This window comes from Carettochelys insculpta, chromosome 18 (genome assembly GCF_033958435.1).
Source record: "Carettochelys insculpta isolate YL-2023 chromosome 18, ASM3395843v1, whole genome shotgun sequence".
Classification (NCBI taxonomy): Eukaryota; Metazoa; Chordata; order Testudines; family Carettochelyidae; genus Carettochelys; species Carettochelys insculpta.
The window spans coordinates 4,963,955-4,982,104 of NC_134154.1; the positions used below are offsets into that span (position 1 = coordinate 4,963,955).

General features: G+C 43.7%; 1 protein-coding gene across 3 annotated transcripts in view; it reads left to right on the plus strand.

Annotated features, from left to right (window-relative positions):
- GCN1 (GCN1 activator of EIF2AK4) overlaps positions 1 to 18,150 on the plus strand; it is a 58,592-nt gene that overhangs the window by 19,963 nt on the left and 20,479 nt on the right. For all 3 annotated transcript variants that reach the window (XR_012647980.1, XM_075012432.1, XM_075012433.1), the window contains exons 20-38: positions 22 to 146; positions 692 to 870; positions 1,044 to 1,137; positions 1,401 to 1,514; positions 1,776 to 1,974; positions 2,856 to 3,011; positions 5,554 to 5,735; positions 6,637 to 6,717; positions 7,214 to 7,357; positions 8,999 to 9,126; positions 9,293 to 9,482; positions 9,793 to 9,863; positions 10,724 to 10,889; positions 12,808 to 13,002; positions 14,268 to 14,514; positions 15,191 to 15,312; positions 15,611 to 15,725; positions 16,133 to 16,312; positions 17,429 to 17,649. Coding sequence is in view for 2 of the 3 variants with exons in the window: in XM_075012432.1 (XP_074868533.1) it covers positions 22 to 146; positions 692 to 870; positions 1,044 to 1,137; positions 1,401 to 1,514; positions 1,776 to 1,974; positions 2,856 to 3,011; positions 5,554 to 5,735; positions 6,637 to 6,717; positions 7,214 to 7,357; positions 8,999 to 9,126; positions 9,293 to 9,482; positions 9,793 to 9,863; positions 10,724 to 10,889; positions 12,808 to 13,002; positions 14,268 to 14,514; positions 15,191 to 15,312; positions 15,611 to 15,725; positions 16,133 to 16,312; positions 17,429 to 17,649 (2,909 nt within the window). In the remaining variant the exon portion in view is untranslated. The remainder of the gene's footprint in view (positions 1 to 21; positions 147 to 691; positions 871 to 1,043; positions 1,138 to 1,400; positions 1,515 to 1,775; positions 1,975 to 2,855; positions 3,012 to 5,553; positions 5,736 to 6,636; positions 6,718 to 7,213; positions 7,358 to 8,998; positions 9,127 to 9,292; positions 9,483 to 9,792; positions 9,864 to 10,723; positions 10,890 to 12,807; positions 13,003 to 14,267; positions 14,515 to 15,190; positions 15,313 to 15,610; positions 15,726 to 16,132; positions 16,313 to 17,428; positions 17,650 to 18,150) is intronic.

The following is an 18,150-nucleotide window of genomic DNA, read 5'->3' on the forward strand; positions in this document are numbered from 1 at the left end:
TTCCCATAAACGTCTCTCCAGTGGAGGTGCAGTCTGGGCTTTGGTCAGCCCTCCTTATCAAGATGAAGATAAACCCTGAGGACTTCATTACCAAACATCTGGATAAAATTCTACCCAGAATCACGACCCAGACCCCCATAATCCAGGTGACTAGCGTTTGCTTTTCTTGCAGTAACTCCAAGGACATCTTAGGAGCAGGTCCACCGACAGGTGGGGGCAAAGGGGGCAGTTGCTGCATGTGTGGAACTGAGGGCTGAATGCTCTAGGCCGCATGCCTTCCACCCTAGGCCACACCCCTTCTGGGGTATGCAGCCAGGGCCCCCTTTGATCTTGCCTTGGGGCCTATGGTGCCTTTTGGCACCACTACTTAGGGGCAAAGGGCAGAGGTGATGGGGAAGTGAGAGCAGTCCTTAGGGAGGGAACTCTATTCTGCTATGGGTGGGAGGGAAAGAGTGCTGGGATGAGAGAACCTTTTCCTTAGGAAGGAGCTGGGAGCTAAGGGAAAGTGGGCCACTGGCTGAGCGGTAGGCTTGGGTGAGTTGTCCGGAGCACTTTAGACAAGAAATTCTTTGGTAAGAGGAAATGGCTTAGGGTGGGAAAATAGTTTGGGCCAACTCAGCAGGGACATGCTCTTGTCACTAAGATGTGAGATTATTTCAGTCAACACTGACCACGGTGGGTTTTTTGGCAGGCATCCAGGAACGCGGTGGGATCGCTCTCTGTACTTTCACCTGGCAGAGTGCTCCCTCAGCTGGTCAGCACCATCTCAGCTTCCCTGGAGAACCCAGCGCTGCACCATGTGACTCGAGAAGAGTTTGCCATCATGCGGACACCAGAGGGGGAGCTCTTTGACAAATCCATCATACAGAGGTAAGGGCTTTCAATTGTCATGTAAATTGGAACTCAGAGATCCATTTCCAGTGGCTTCTACCCTTGGGGCAAGTGGCTTTGGGAGCTGCTCATAGAGGAGTGTTCCTGGCTTTGTCACAGGATGTTCTCAGTCTTTTACATTGTGCTGATTCCTCTGAATACCTTTTCCTCAGCGCTCAACAAGACAGCATGAAAAAGGCCAACATGAAGAGGGAGAATAAGGCTTACTCCTTCAAAGAGCAGATCATTGAGCTGGAACTGAAGGAGGTGAGACAGTAGTAGCTGGACAACCTAATGGTGAAGGTTTTAGTGACCAGCTTATCTCATCAATTTCATTGCATGGATCAGTTGTGTGTATATTGGTAGAAATGCACATTGGTGTCCAAATACTAACAGTTGTTACATTGGTAGAAGTAGCTAATTTTGAGATGATGCCTTCATTCTCTATCTCCTTCCCTCCCATCTCACAGTTTGTGCAGGGAGATTAGTGGTGCTAGTCCCCAGATAATTTCAATAACTGTCTCTTGCAGGAAATAAAGAAGAAAAAAGGAATCAAGGAGGAGGTGCAGCTGACTACTAAACAGAAGGAATTGCTGCATGCGCAGCTGGAGAAGGAGGCTCAGATCAGAAAGCAACTGAAGGAGGCAAGTTACTGACTTTGCCTGAAACTGGATCTCTGCTAGATCTAGGTTGGGGGCAGGGATAGTATTCTGATAGTTCAAACTCAACAGACTTTCGTCACCTCTGTAAACTGACACAAACAAGTCATTTAAGTTAAAAGAAAAGGTTAATGAAAATGTAAGAACCAACAATCCATTTGCAATTTTTCATCAGAAACACAAAATTAAACCTCTTTGATTTGTAGATCATCTTGGGAGTAACCATTATAACGATTTCTCTTGCAGCTTGATGATGAACTGGAAGCAGCTCTGGGCCTCCTGGATGCTGTTCTAAAGAGAAACCCTCTTGGTGTAACGCAGTACATCCCAGTTCTCATAAGCAACTTCTTGCCACTGTTAAAGTCCCCATTGGCTGCTCCCAGAATCAAAACTGCTTTCCTTTCCTTAGCTTCTTGTGTCATGCCACCTCGACTGAAGACTTTTGGTTAGTGTCTGCCATTTGTTGTGTGTTGTATAAAGATTTCCTGTTCAGGGACCTCTTCTATTATATGGGATTTTAAAATGTTTCTTCTGGGATTTTTAAAGTGAATAGAGTGTTTGTGACACTCTAATTGTTAGTTAGCTAGCCCTGAACTCTGATTTGTTTTAGCAATAAAACAGATATGTCACAGACTGTCTTGGAATGGGAATATCTGCCAGTGTGCTACGTTATCTGCACACATTCATCATTCAGTCCTTGGCTACCTTGTTGAGCTTGCCAAGGGGCATACCAACTAATGTTGCATTTGATGTTTGTTCATGGGATGTGGAAATGATCAGTAACTAGCAGCTCATAGCAGGACATCAGATGACAGTAACTCAGTCACAGCTGAATTATGGCCCTTATGTGGAGAACTCTGAGAGAGTTTGGATGAATGAGATGTCTTTTCTTGATTTCCTGATGGCTCTTGCAGAAACAGGCTTGTTTTCTGGTCAGAGAATTAAGCTAAGTTTTCTGGCTTAGCCTGAAATCTGGTTGAAATGTGCACAAGTGAAGGCGCCTCTCATAAGTAGGAGAGCATGTACTCTTCCTTCTACTCTCCTCCAACTGGTGTGAGAGCCCTTAGCTTTGTGGGTAGCAGTTCCTTCTCTCTGGAACATGGTAACAGGTGCTGGAATGAGAGGCACTGGGAGTGTGGCAGCAACCCCTGACTTGAAGTAGTTTCCATTGTATACAGGGTTGGTAATTTTGTTCAATGGCTTCTCAGCATCCACACTATAAAAACTGTTCCAGGGCAAATGGTTGGTAATGCTCAGGGACTTGTTTTACCTCTGGGAATAAATGTTATTGTTTGTATTTAGTCCACTCTCTTCTATTATATCTAGGTACTTTAGTAAGTCATGTGACCTTACGCCTGCTGAAACCAGAGTGTGAATTAGATGAATCCTGGTGCCAGGAAGAGTTGTCTACTGCCATTAACAGAGTTGTTAGCTTGTTGCATGCACATACCATCCCCAGCAGGACTTGCAAGGGAGTGCCAGGTGAGAGATGCTGAGGGGGATTCCAGATGATTTTTCTTAGACAGTTGCACAGCCTGTGGTGAGCTTAAACCTTCACATTTATTTTTCGTTTGATTAATTAGATAAGTTTCTCTGCTCTTCCCCTCCCCCCACCAATGTCCTAAGGCTTTTTTTTTTTTCCCATTAATAGCAGTAATACATATTGTCATAGGTACAGTAAGCACACAGGTACAATTGCTATCAATTATTCTTTTTTCATTTTTTAAATTAAAACAAAACCCCGTAATGCAAACAAGTAATGCTACCCTAGAATTTAGACTAAGGCCCACATCCTGCAGAGGAATCTGTGAGTACTGCTTTTAAATGTGTGCAAACGCACAGTAATTCTTATTAAGCCGTGCTGAATACTGTAAGTGTTGTCTAAGTGTGGCAAATATTAGACTAAGAGTACAGAGAAAAAAATCAGTGTTATTGGGCCTGCTTGCTTGTCATGTGAGCTGTGGGTCATCCTGGCTTCTAGGGTTGTTCACCTAGTTATCCTCTCAGTTTCTGTCCCATTATGACCACCAGAATAACTTGGGATAGAGCAATAACAGGTGTCTGGAGGGAATCTAGGATACAGCATTATTCATATTTTTAAAAACACCTAGTACCCCAGTGCTATAGTCCTTACTCTGTGGTTGTAGCAAACTTGTTCTTCACAGCAAGCAATTGACCACGATGCTTTCCACTTCAATACATTGTTTAACATCTCAGTTATACTATGACTGTGCTTCAACTTTACTGTCTCAATTATATTTAAACCCATTTTCAAACTTCCTGGATACATTGCTAGACATATATAGCCATTGCTGGATGCAACCTCAGTAAGCATTTTTCCTCCCCTCAGCAGTTACTTTAATAAGTATTTTGAGAACTTGCTCATTAGTAAAGTGATGTACAAATTCTATTTCACTGCTAAATGCTTTCCCAGCTTTTCTGTTTGAAATTTAATTTAACTGCTTGTCTTACTGTATTTACGATTTTTACATGCTTAATGTCCCTTAATAGCCAAAATATTTTTAATCTTTTTAATTAAGGTTTATTCCTTGCTTTACCTTGAAATTGCTCCCTTCAAAATGTGACACAATCATCTATTTCTGAAGCATCTGAGCACATTTTTACATATTTAAATACAGCAATTGGTATTATTTGCAATGAATGCTAAATAGCTTTCATCTCTGATAAAGCTCTTTCCTTTTAACTAAAGAAATCAAGAACCTTCCTTGGTTAAATCTATAGTCAAGGCAATGTTTGAGCCATGATGAGATTTGCTGTTAAATAACCATATTCTGGTTCTTGAGGGACCAGATTCCATAGATGTGGCTTGTTCATCGATGCTCCCTCTGTAGTGGTATTAAATAATCAGCAGCTTTGCAAAAGGATCATTAATAATTCTTCCGTGACATGCCGTGACCACTTCTATGCCCTATATGGGAGAAGCTGACTATAACACTGCAGTGCTGTCTCTGCAGAGCACTTCGTGCTTCCATTTAAAATGAATAAATGTATTCACCCACAGAGCAGCTAGAAGGCATACGTTTTTCCTGGGTGTTCGTGCTTTCAAACCACTCTCTATTTTTAGCAGTATTTGGAAAAACATGGTAACTGTGGTCCCATGGGAGGATTCTTGTGAATACTGATCCAGTGACTGTATTCATGCTGTACCTTGCAGTAAACAACACTAGGCAGTATAGGCTGAAACTGGGGATTAGGGCCATTATTTTGCTAGTCTCTCTAGTGCTTTATCGTCTAATGCCTCACTGTTTGGACTAGCTGGGATGAGTGTGTTTCACACCCTTCGAAAGCTGGTTCACAATGAGAGGAAAAAGCCCAGCTGACAGATAAATGGCATTCAGAATGCTTTCTTTGTTTCTGAGCCTCAAACTAGTGTTAAAGGGTCCTGTCCCCTGCAGTCCACATGATGGTTTTGGGAGGATGGTCTGGGTAGGATGCTGGGTACTGCATAAAAACAGTGTAGCTGTTGATGCTCATCTGTTTTGACCACTGAATTTCAGTGATTCTTCTTATTCTGTGCTTTTCCTGCACATTCTTAAGTGATTGATGTTATATGAGCTTCTCATGTCACTTAGTTGAGAGCCCAACACACTAAAATAAAATGCACAAGCACTGAGAACAGGAATCTCACCCCTGCAGAATACTATGGGCTGAGTGCCAGTGTCATTAAAATGAAACTGCAGTGTGACAGTGGTTAGGCAAGTGGTGATTGTTGCTTAGGCTAGGTAAGAACTGTGTACATCCTGCTACCTTTCTTACTCTGTTGCCCAGGTCTGCTTGTTACATCTTGCCTATTTTAGCCTGTAAGCTCTTTGGGGCATTTATTGTGTATGTTTGTACAACATGTAGCACAGTGGGCCCCAGCCTGGTTGTGGTCTCTCTATTGTGGTATTGCTTAAGAGTCAAAGCATACTGCATTAATTTCTTGCATATCTGCAGAGTAAATGAAGGCCCAAGAGATTTTGCTGTGCTCACAGGATTTCATCTTCCCTTCTGTCCTGTGCAGGCGCTGCATCGTTATCAGCCCCAGCATTTTCCTTAGTCTTTCCTCTCCTAAAGACAGTGCTCACTGAGATGCCAAACGATAGTGAAGAGAAGGAAGCACTCATGGTCAAGATTCTGCAGATCCTTACAGTCCACGCTCAGCTGAGATCATCGGCGAGTGGCAAAACCTCACTGGTGGATGAGGTCAGTGTTCATATGTTCCCTCGGGTGGGAACTGGAGAATTGTAAAGATCTCACTGTGAAGATACTGGCATTAAAGATTAGAGAGTTGTGGAGGGGTGGCTAATGGGTGCACTGATAGTGAGAATCCTGGGGATGAAGAGTTTTTTATGCATCTACTAGGTAATATCTTTATTGGACTAACTTCAGTTGGTGGGAGAGACATCCTTACAAGCTTATACAGAGTTCTTCCTTCAGCCTGGGAAAACTATTTAGAGTCACAGCTAAATACATGATAGAACAGATAGTTTCGCTTAAGCAGTTAGCACATCTCTTTCTATATTTAGCTGTGACGTGGAGTACCTTGCCCAGACCTGAAGAAGAGCTCTATGCAGCTCATAAGCTTCTCTCTCTAACAGAAGTTTGTCCAGTAACTACACAAATCTGATTTCTCTTTGTTCATAAACTTTTCCCAGTCTTCATTTGATGTTAGAAGATCTAATCGACACAACTTGCAAATAGCTTAGTCAAATACTATTTTCCCTTCTGAAGTCCTTCAGAGCCTCTGACATTTTTCAAGTGCCTGTCCTCTTGGTACTGATTTGCCTCAGTGAGGTCACTATCAGCACCTGCCAGATAGCTAATTCATATATAGATTAATTTAATTTGAATTAATTCCTAGAAATGTTAAATTCTGGAATGGGTAAAGCGAATTTGTGTGTCAGCTGTAAGGATTCAAGGTCTTTTTTTCTCACCAGTATAGGAATAATGCAGCTGGCATTGGAGTGGGTTTCCTTTCTGCCCAGCAACTTGCTAGGCATGGACTTTTCTCTGTATGTTAGCTTTTCAGGTTACATTTGAACAAATTAATTTTTTAGAGTGACAAGATGTTACTTTCTTCTCCCTCCCACACCCTCCTTCATAGAATGGCCCTGAGTTACTGCCTCGCACAGATATGCTGCGCCTGCTGACCAGGGTGATTGGAACAGGTTCTCCACGGTTACAGGTGAGCTGTCCACTTGGTCTAGCAATATGGCCCCAGGCAAAGTTACATCAGCAACTGAATCTAGGCAAAATATCCATCAGTTCTAAACTTCTGATGCTTGTTGTTCACATACCACCAGTTGTTTCTGTGGAACTGGTATCTGAGGAGAACAAGCCTTTGTTCTTCCTCTGTTGCACCAACTATTTCTTCCTCATTTCCTCCTGAGTTTGTACCTTTTATTTATTCTCTGAGACCTTGTGTATTGGTCCTTGTCCCTTCAGCAAAGAAGTGTAGAAGTGGCCATTCTGTACTAGTCAGGATGCTGATGAGAAGAAGTAGAAGTGCCTTTCTTAGCTAGAAAGCAAACAGATTTCTGTCTGATGCATGTTTCATTGCCACTGGATAGTCTTAATTTTTTTTTTGTTGCAATGTAGACTTACCTACATTTTATTTATGACAAGTACAGTGGGATGGAAGGTTAGCAATAGGCTCTCTAATGCTTTGTATTGTGTTTCAGGTTCTGGCATCTAATACACTGACAGCTCTGTGCACCAGCAGCAGCGGAGAGGATGGCTGTGCCTATGCAGAACAGGAGGAGATCGATGTGTTACTCCAGGCCTTGCAGTCTCCATGTATGAATGTTCGAGATGCAGCTCTCAGGGTAGGTGTGAAACATTTGTTCTGAAATCCCACTTAAACTCTCAGTTCTCCAGTCCTTTGTGGAGGCAACAAGCCTTCTGACTGGGATAGTTCCCAATATGTGGTAAATGGATCTCTGGGCTAAACTCTGCAAGAGGAGACAGTGATTACTAAGTGTTCCACTGTGGACAGTCAGAACATTATTAATTACATTAAAGGGTCTGCACTGGGTTTGTGCTTCAAATATCAGTTTTAGCTTGTCCCTGACTCCTTTCCCTACAACGGTGTGAATCTTTAACATTGTGGTTGCCATTAATCATCATAGGAGGAGCTGGTAGCACCACCTGATGCTTAACATAACAAGACCTTACTTCTGGTTGCTCATATCTTTGCCAAACTTTGGGCCATTTGGGCTGAAATCTTCCACATCTGCCTCAAGCTGAATGTTTTTAGAGAATTTCAGAGAAAGTAGGTCAGCCGTTTCTGAGAATGGAAGAGCAGGGCAAGAGGTTATTTTCCATGCCATGAACTGAAGATTGAAATTTGGCAAGAGGGGGTCCTTCTGGTATCAGGGATGTCTCTTACTGTTCACATTTAAAAAAAAAATTGTCCAAGTTATAAGCCTTGGAAAAAACTTTCCATATGCTTGATAGAAACAGGTTAGCATTTTGCCAGCCAGATTTTCTGATGTCCCTCTTTGCATGGGGGGCATCCTGTATCCCAGGGCTGCAGGAGCCAAGCAGGCCTGTGACGAAGTGGGCTGTGTGTGTATGAGTAGCTCACATGGGGTGTGAGGCCTCTGCTAGCTGTGATCTGGGCCTGGCCATCTGTAACCAAGGTGACCAGGTCCCTGCTAGCTGTGACTGGCCATTTGTAACCTAGGCGACCAGGTCTATCGGTTTGTAACCTGGGCAACCAGGTAACACCTTTGCTTCCCGGGGCACCTAGACAAGGAGAGAGGTGGAAACTGGCTGATGGTTGAAAAGCAAGGTCAGGCAAGCATTTTCCTCCATGTGTGCACAGCAATACAGAGATCATTCTTTCTCCTTTTATGGTATTTCTCACAAAGGCAACAATTGTAAATTAGAGTATATTGTCCTGTTCGATGTAGGTGTCATTTCTGTTGAGCTCCTCTTCTAGGCAGTTACCTGGACTTCTAAGCAGCTGAGAGCTATTGCTCGGCTGCAGTACCTAACTATATTGGTTTGATGTTCACTCACCTGCTCCTTCTTAGTCATCAGTCACTATTTTACTGTTGATTATTGAGCAACTTCTGGCAATATGGCTTTCCCATTAAATTTCAAAATCTGTTCTTCAGAAAGGTGCATGGAACACTTGTTTTATGAGAGAGTCCTGAAATGGTTCTTTTATCGATCTTAGTCTCTTTGTGCAGCTGTGAGAGGGCATGCGCAGTAAAACGAAATAGTCCTCCCTGACCCACCACTCCCTGCTTCCACCAATTACACAGTCTCTGGCACTCATTTTGTGCAATTTGCAACAGCTTTTTGCAAAACCAATGAAGCGTCAAGACATCTTTCAGCAGAGAGTTTATTTAATCCACCCCTAATTTTCCTTTGCATGTAAAATTTCTTGTATTATATTTCTGCTAAGAATGTCTATAGAGACCAGATGTTTGTACTGACGGGCCTATCATTTCATTCAGGGACTAATGGAGCTGCAGATGGTACTACCAACACCTGACAGTGATGAAAAGAATGGATTAAATCTGCTGCGCCGGCTCTGGGTGGTAAAGTTTGATGTGGAAGATGAGATTAGAAAACTTGCAGAGAGGTGAGAGCTATATTTAGTGGATTGTAATAGTGATGCTTATTCACCTTCTCACATGGATCTGGGTGGGCCCTTTCCCCAAAGGGGTGCAATTTTGGACCTTTCTGGTGTTCTATGTGTAGGAGGATCTCTAGCTGTCTGTATAATGATCCTTTTGTGTAACCTGCAGGCTGTGGGAATCTATGGGCCTGGAGTTGCAGCCTGATCTCTGTTCCCTGCTGATCAAAGATGTAATCTATTATGAAGAAGCTGTGCGTCAAGCTGGAGCTGAGGCACTCTCCAAAGCTGTAGAGCAGTATCGAAACCAAGCCCCTGAAGTCTTAAGTAAACTTATGGAGATTTACCAGGAGAAGCTCTATGTAAGTAGATACTACTGTTGCATGAAGTTATAGGGACAAGCTGTATGTACTCAGTGTTATGTCCCTTTCTTACTCAGTTTGCACACACATTACATTCTTCTGTTGGTGTTTTGATATGTCTTCTGTTTTGTTATATGAGGCATCGTAGATGGGGGAGGCATCGTGGATCTAAGTTTTGTAGGCTGAGGAGAGGAAGCTAACCTGAGCTGCTAAAACTAATGCTGTAGAACTTTGGTTTTTGTCCCTTCTTGCTTTGTGTGTGTTGTTGGAAAAACATACTTATTAAATGGATGCATCTCCCCACTCACAGAGGCCACCTCCAGTTTTGGATGCTCTGGGACGGGTGATATCTGAGTCTCCACCTGACCAGTGGGAAGCAAGGTACAGTCTCTCTTCAAATTCTTCTGTTCACTTTTGGTGCTTCATAAATGACATGCTTCAGGCTTTTGCCCATCTTATGGTAAGTGAGAAGGCATTGCTTGGTTCAGGGAAGTGTTTGAAGAGTAAACCCTTCACATTTGTCCCAGCTGGTGATTACATAGTTGCCCGTGTTGTGGGACACTTGTCCTGGACCAGCCTTTGCAGGCCAATACAACTTTACATGTTCTACAGGAACATTTCCAGATTCATTACTGCTGGGCTGCAGAATTTTATCTGTCAGTCTCATAAGAGCAGAATCTTTCCCAGTCTAATTTGTGGCTTATGTCAACAGATTTGCAGTCTCTGCTCTGTGCTCAGTTAGTTGTTTCAAGAATAGCCATTCTGGCCTTAGGGAACTAAAGAAATTCCAACTTGGATAATTACATTCTGCCCACTTAAATGCTTTCTCTAGTTTTAATTGGACAGCGGGTTGTTCATTGCTTCCTCCTAAATTTTGTTTTTCAGTGCTGATGTGCACTGCTACACATGTCAATGGTAGGATAAGCGATCCTTATGTTCAGTGATTTTGTAAAGTGCTCGAGATCCTTCACATGCAAGCTGCTGTATGGGTGGCAGATTATTGTTCCTTTGGGAACTTGCAGCCCGGAGCTGAAAGCAAAATGGTTGTTGCTGCGCTAGGACCATCACTTTGTGGAAATTGGCACAGCTTCTGAACTATGTGAAGTGTTACGGTTCCATTGTGTTTTCTCTGTTTAACTATTGAAACTGGAAGTGTGATAGCTACAAAAAAAAGAGTGTTCACGAAAATCTCTGGTACAAATCCTGAAAGTCCAATTCACACAAACACATTTTTTATACAGATGTGGCATAGCCTTGGCCTTGAACAAACTCTCTCAGTATCTGGATAGTTCTCAGGTGAAGCCCCTTTTTCAGTTCTTTGTACCTGATGCCCTTAATGACCGCAATCCTGAGGTCCGGAAGTGCATGCTAGATGCTGCTCTTTCTACGCTCAATACCCATGGCAAGGTAAGCTCAGATTCTTCTTCCCTTACAGATGGGAGTAAATGTAAGGATGTGGATACTGGATACTGTTTTGAAGCCTATATGTTAGGTAAACCAATGGTTCAAAGCTACCATTAAAAACTTTCTTCTAATGAGAATTTCTTTCTCTAATGTATTTTTTTAAAATTATTCCAGTAGTGGCAAGGACGAACTAAGAACCTAAGATTCTCCTTTAACTTACACCATTGTAAAGCAGGAATCCTTCAACTGACGTGTCTGGAATTGAAATAGTGTAAAACTGGTCTAATAAAAGGAGAATTGGACTATATATCTTTCGAACCAAAGTAACTTATTTTTAATCTCATGACGCAAGCACTCAAGAACTGCATATACAGCAGCCAATATTTATCATAGAATCATAGAACACTAGGACTGGAAGGGACCTCGAGAGGCCATCCAGTCCAGCCCCCTGCCCCAAAGGCAGGACCAAGTACTATCTAAAGCATCCCTGATAGACATCTGTCTAACCTGTTCTTAAATATCTCCAGCGATGGAGATTCCACAACCTCCCTTGACATTATATTGATATTTACATCTCTGTACAAAATGTAGGGAGCCTTGTGTACAACTTCAGACCCTTTGACATTTTGAAATGAATTGAAAATGCATGTTTGTTGTAGTAAAACTATATGGGTATTTCACACATGGGGAGTATGGAGCTGTCAAGAAAAGATGAGTTGTCAAACTCAATGCTCTTGCATCCTGCTTAGATTGTGGAGGCGGGGTGAAGGAGAAAGAGTTGGAGGTCCCTCAGTAATCCTTCGGGGTCTGCTTGTGACTCCTTCCAGGAGTTAGAAAGAACTTGAGTACAGTATTGTCACCACTAGTTCATGCTCCTCCTTTGTCTCCAGAGGAGCAATATACGGTGTACTTTCTTGTGTTCCAAATTTCTACTAATTCAGGGAACGCAAAGGAAAGAGTGCTGAAATCCACAGGGCTAATGAACACTGTTTTCACCAGATCACTGGGCTGGCAGGCTGTTTTTTTTTTTTTTTTTTTTTTTTAAATACTTAAGAACTAATTGCTCTTTACCGGGAACTAGCTCTAGCTCTCAGTGGTCAGCAACCAAAATAGCAACAAGTAATTTTTTCAAATTTGGTCAAAACTCAGTAATTCAGGAACTGCAATGCATGTGAATATGAGGCGTTCCTTAATAATGTCAAACCATACCTTTAGGGCACAGTCGTGCAAGTTCATATTTACTGCTGGGTGTGCACAAACTTTTTACATATTCAAGTTCCTCACACTTCACGCGTGTGTGTGCTTTTCTACTATGGTCTTCCTGACTTAGACTCCCGAATCCAAGACTTCTTTTTGTTCTTGAAGCTACAGACTAACCTGGCTACCTCTCTGATACTTTAATTATGCCAGTTTTACTTCATGTTTAATTTCAGTTTTCTTTCTTAAAAAGCACGTTGCCCTTCGCAGCACGAATGCCTCAAGCTTCCTTTTCTTTTTAAAATCAAGACTTTATTAGCAGTATGATCAAAACACAGACACAGGATCATATCCCACAGTGCACAGCACATATTAAATGGGAAGTTATCCAATGTGTTGAGATCACATATTCTATGTTGTTTAGATATGGGTTGTTCATTGTTGGGCTTTTAGACATTCACTATTTATCAAAAGCCACAGAGAAATGCTTGAAGAGTTGTATGTGGCTCCAGAGGTGCAGGTTGCCAATGCCTGTCCTAGCTTGTAGGATGCCACATAGTTCTAAATGCTGTAGTCAATGCATGGAATATGAAGTGTACATTGATTGCATATTTTGCATAGTTTTTGCCTCTTATAAAGGTAACCAGGTCCTGCAGAGTAAAGCAAACCATGTTCTGAAAGTGGCTATAGTAGCAGGTGACAAGATATACCTCTGTTTTTTCAGGACAATGTTAACTCTCTCTTGCCGGTGTTCGAAGAATTCCTGAAAAATGCTCCAAATGATGCTAACTATGATGCTGTCAGACAGAGTGTGGTCATTCTGATGGGCTCTCTGGCAAAACATCTGGACAAGAGTGACCCTAAAGTGAAACCAATTGTTGCAAAACTGATAGCAGCCCTGTCTACTCCATCCCAACAGGTACCTCCTTTTGGAATCTCTCAGGAGCCAGGTTAATTCTCTGACACTTCCAGGGATTTCATGATTTGTTGCCATCCATGTGTGTGGAAATATTGACTCAAGGCGTTAGTGAGTTAGAGCAGTGTCTTCAGAGAGTTACAGGGGGAGCATGTTCTCTAAGCTTGGAGTCTGTAGACTACAGCTGAGATTTCTAAAGGGTATGCGTCTCCATTTGAAATTTTTTAGGAGTCCAAATGTGGAAAAATGTTGGAAAACACTGTTTACACAGCTCTACGATGAGTGGGAAGCTCCTGGCCTATAAGCTGGATTCACCACCCACTTAATTTGATCTGGCTCACAGAGACCGTTTCTATACAGGCCACTTTATTTGAAAGTGGCATGCTAATAAATGGCCAAAAATATGCTAATAAGGCAGGGATGCAAATTCCCCGTGCCTCGTTAGCATAAGGTCACGTGGTTTGGAGTCTGGAAGATATTCTTCCGGACTCCAAAACACTGTTTAGAAGCACAGCCCCCAGGGGGTCTTCTGGAAGGGAAGTCCTTTTCTTCCCAAAAATTTTCAGGAAGTAGAGGCCTCCGGAAGAAGGACTTCCTTCCAGAAGACCCCCTGGGGGCCGTGCTTCTAAACGGCGTTTTAGAGTCCGGGAGAACGTCTTTCGGACTCCAAACCACGTGACCTTATGTAATGAGGTGTGGGGAATTTGCATGCACGCCTCATTAGCATATTGCAGGCCGTTTATTAGCATGCCACTTTCGAATGTTGCATGTGTAGAAACAGCCAGAAAGTGTCCATGCTATGGCCTGGAAGCCCTGAGCCTCACCTATCCCTGTGGGGCTGGAGCATGGTCACCACCTCGACCCATTGCAGGGAGTAGCCCCTAGCCTCCCCTTCTTCCTCCAAGGGACTAGAGCATGAGCTCTGACTGTCTGGGATGGGGCAGGTCCTGCTGCACTGAGTTGAGTACGAATAAGGTTTATTTATTTATTTTGCTTCTCACATTTTTTTTGCACTTTTTATTGCATGTGGCCCCTGACTCCCCCCCCACCCCCCCGTGGGTCAATGGACCCTGAGGGGAAAAAAAGATTTCCTACTCCTGAGTCTCATGTATGGGTTCAGGTTTTTAACCTGAGAAGGCAGAAACCTGTCTCTGGGGGCACACACCAGTGGATCAGCAAGGTGAGTGCAGCGTGGAGGAGGAACCAGTTATTGGTTTAGTGACATTACATCTTGTGAGCTGTTCTATAACTGGTGGGTTATTCTGTAGGTCCAGGAGTCTGTGGCCGGCTGTTTACCACCTCTTGTGCCTGCCATTAAAGATGATGCAGGAGGAATGATACAGAAGCTAATGCAGCTGCTTTTAGAGTCTGATAAGTATGCTGAGCGCAAAGGTGCAGCGTATGGCCTGGCAGGCCTGGTGAAAGGCCTTGGCATCCTCTCTCTCAAGCAACAGAAGATGATGACCACACTGACTGATGCCATTCAAGATAAGAAGAACTTCCGCCGGCGAGAGGGTGAGTGGTAGGCACTTTGCTCTCCATCTCTTTCAAGTTTTGTATATTTGATCTGCTGACACTGGTACCAGACATACTGATACCTGTATTTCACCCATTTACTTAGCACTGTCTGATTTGCTTAGGAAATCCTGTGCTTTGTGACTCTTTGTTCCCTGAGTAGATACTATTATGTGGGTCTTCTGAATCCTTGATTTCTCTTTTACAGTATATTTGAAATGCCTCCCCCACTCCCGCAACACTGCCTCACTAGTCTCTGGCATCCTGTCTCACATCTCTGGGTGTTATCTAAGGAGGCTTTTGTTTCCCTCAGGGTATTACGTATAGGAGTGCTAGATGGCCCTGAGGTGACAGTGGGTTTTTAAAACTTACATATGCTGCTGCATGTTTTTCCATCTTCAGTTCTCTTTTCTTCACCCTGATCCTAACTTACGCTGGAACTCAGAAGGCTACTATGGTGCATTTTTAATGCTATCAGCCACTGCACTGTCTCTGGAGAGCGTGAGACCCTGACACAATACTCCCCTCTGGTTCAAGGAAAAGGGATGTCCCCAAGCTTCCAGATCAGAGTTTCCCACAAAAATTATTTATGAGCTTCTTGTGCAAATATGGTCGTTGTTTCTGACTCCACTTAGTGGGCTGTATTATTTCCTGATTATCCTGTCTTTTCCTCCAGGGGCTCTATTTGCCTTTGAGATGCTCTGCACCATGCTAGGGAAGCTCTTTGAGCCGTATGTGGTTCACGTGTTACCCCATTTGCTGCTTTGTTTTGGAGATGGAAACCAGTACGTACGAGAGGTAAGAGGTTCCTGAGAACCAGGAATATGGGAGCTGGTAGCAAAAACAATTCTTGTTCTGCTTAACAGTTTGTTTAAAAAACCAACAAACCCTTGGACAAACCACAGACTAGTAGAACTTGATTTCATTGATAACCAATAGCTCTGTATTCCATTGGGGGAATGGGGTTCTTTCAATTAGCTGTACTGTTGGACATGCAGACTATTGTACACCAGGACCACGGTTCCACTGGCTGTTTAAAGGAGTGGGAGGAACCAGCAGTGTGGCAGATTATAAATGTCCTCTTTCCTCCCTCAAGGCTGCAGACGACTGTGCCAAGGCAGTGATGAGCAACCTCAGCGCTCATGGGGTGAAGCTGGTGTTACCATCGCTTTTGGCAGCACTTGAGGAGGAGTCTTGGAGAACAAAAGCTGGTATGGACTAGTGCTTGGCTCTGCTGTAGTTCAGAGGAGCTTGAAGTTCACTGGAACGCTACTCGTCTGGCTTATTTTTTCATCCTTGTGAATGCTGCCAGGTTTTGTTCTTTTTGTTTCGCTATAGTGGAGCATATAGTTTTTAGAATTAATTCTTCTTTTAGCATGTGTCTCAGAACATATATAAGCAGCATTTTCTTGTGGCTGGATTCTAAGAAAAATTCTCTTGCAACTATAGAGCTAGCTGAAGTGCAGGAATCTTTCTCCCCCTCCCCCAAGAGTTCCCATTAATTGAACACCTCAGCAATGGATGTGTTTCTGGACTGTTTCTCTGTGCGAGGCTCAATTTGTGTTGAATGGTGCCATTGCCAGTTTCTTCTGTTAATTTTCTCTTCCTCTATGTTCAGGGTCTGTGGAGTTGCTGGGGGCTATGGCATACTGTGCCCCAAAACAGCTCTCTTCCTGCCTGCCAAATATTGTGCCAAAGCTCACTGAAGTGCTCACAGACTCCCATGTAAAAGTGCAGAAGGCAGGACAGCAGGCTCTTAGGCAAATTGGCTCTGTTATTAGGAATCCGGAGATCCTGGGTAAGAATCCTGTGCATGCTAGTTGTTTGATTGCTCATTGCATTCTGATATGAGTCCAGTTTTATAACAGTATCATAGAACAGGTCCCTTTTAGTTTATGTTCACATTGAATCATATAAACTTGAAACAAAATCCGCTTTTAGAAAGGTATAACCTGAAAACTGCAACACAAGTGCCTGTTTTTACACTTTCTAAATGTTTTCTGAGGCTATAGCTACACTGATGAGTTATTTCAAAATAACTCTAACATTGTCTAAATGATGCATGCACTATTTCAAAATAACTGAATTATGGGCGTGTTATTCTGAAACCAGTAAACCTCAAACTTTTAGGGTTGCTGGTCCCCCCATCACTCCAGAACAACATGGTCCAACCAGTCTGTACTGGTGTCCAAATGCCGTGGGGCACGGGGTCCGGTCTGTGGCTGGTGGGCTCCAGCTGCTGGCCTCTGTCCCCTAAATACCAGAAGAGGGGCTGCCAGCTGGGGTCCAGGGGTTAGGGGCCAGCCTATACAGAGTGCTGCATAACTTGCAGCGGGAGCAGAGCAGGGGCTCCAGACAGCACAGGGGAAGCTCTGACTCCGGCTCCATAGCGGGGATTCCACTGGTGTCCTGAATCAGGGCAGCTGGAGCACACAGTGAGAATGCTTTGCTGTCTCTCACAGCAGTAGGCAAGCAAGCAGGGGAAACCCAAGAAAAACAGTTGCCTGGGGTTTTACTTAAGACATGAGCCTCAGACAGCATCAAGCAACAGCCATGGGAAGCAACTGCTGATCTGATGCCCTGCCTGAACTGCTTCTGGGTGCCCTTTTATTTGAGACAGTCCCTGTGGATGCTCTATTTTGAAACAGCCAATCACTATTTCGACGCGCTTTTTGCGTTTAGACCTGTTATTTGGAAAGAAGGTATTTCTAAATAAGCCTATTGTGTAGACATAGCCTGAATAGTCTCAATCCATGTTAACAAGGTTGTCTTTGGCATTTCTCACTTTGCCAGTCTTTAGGAGGATTAGCACGTTTTTGGGTGGGCGCGAGGACACCAGCTGTGGCTGAAGCAGTCTTCCTTGTCCATGCCCTGTACAAACATGCCCTTTTCTTTCCCATTTTGAAATGTGTAGCAATTGCTCCAGTACTGCTGGATGCACTCACTGACCCGTCCAGGAAGACCCAGGAGTGCCTGCAGACCTTGCTGGATACCAAGTTTGTCCATTTCATCGATGCTCCATCTCTAGCTCTCATTATGCCCATTGTTCAGAGAGCCTTTCAAGATCGTTCCACAGATACCAGAAAAATGGCTGCTCAGATCATTGGAAACATGTACTCCCTGACTGACCAGAAGGTATAATGCTGGGGAGATCTTTCCAGCCAGAGGCTTTGCTTACTTTGGAGAGGAGACATAGACTAACAGAGCAAGAGACTAGGAATATTTTATTGGTGTCTGGGTTTGCATTCACGATATGGGTAGTATGAGAACTCTGAGTAGTTCCACTGAATAAACACAGATATTAAGTGAGCCAAGTGACTTCTGCAAAGTGAAAATTCTAGAGTGGTTGAGACCATCAACTTTTAAACCTTCCCCTTTGAGCTCCAGCTGCAGTGTCCAATGTGCTCCCCATTGGCCACATGTGGAGAATGGGGCAGTGGAGAGTGGTGAAATGTGGCTCAGGAGAGATGCACATGTGGGGCGCCTTCTGACTGCTCCATGCATACACCCCATCATGTGGTGGGACAAACACATGGTGGCCGTGGTGGAGGCAGCTCCTCCAGCCCCAGCAGGCTTCAGCTGCGGCACACCTCCAGCCCAGGGTGGCTTGTGCAGCAGTGGCTCCAACTTCAGCGA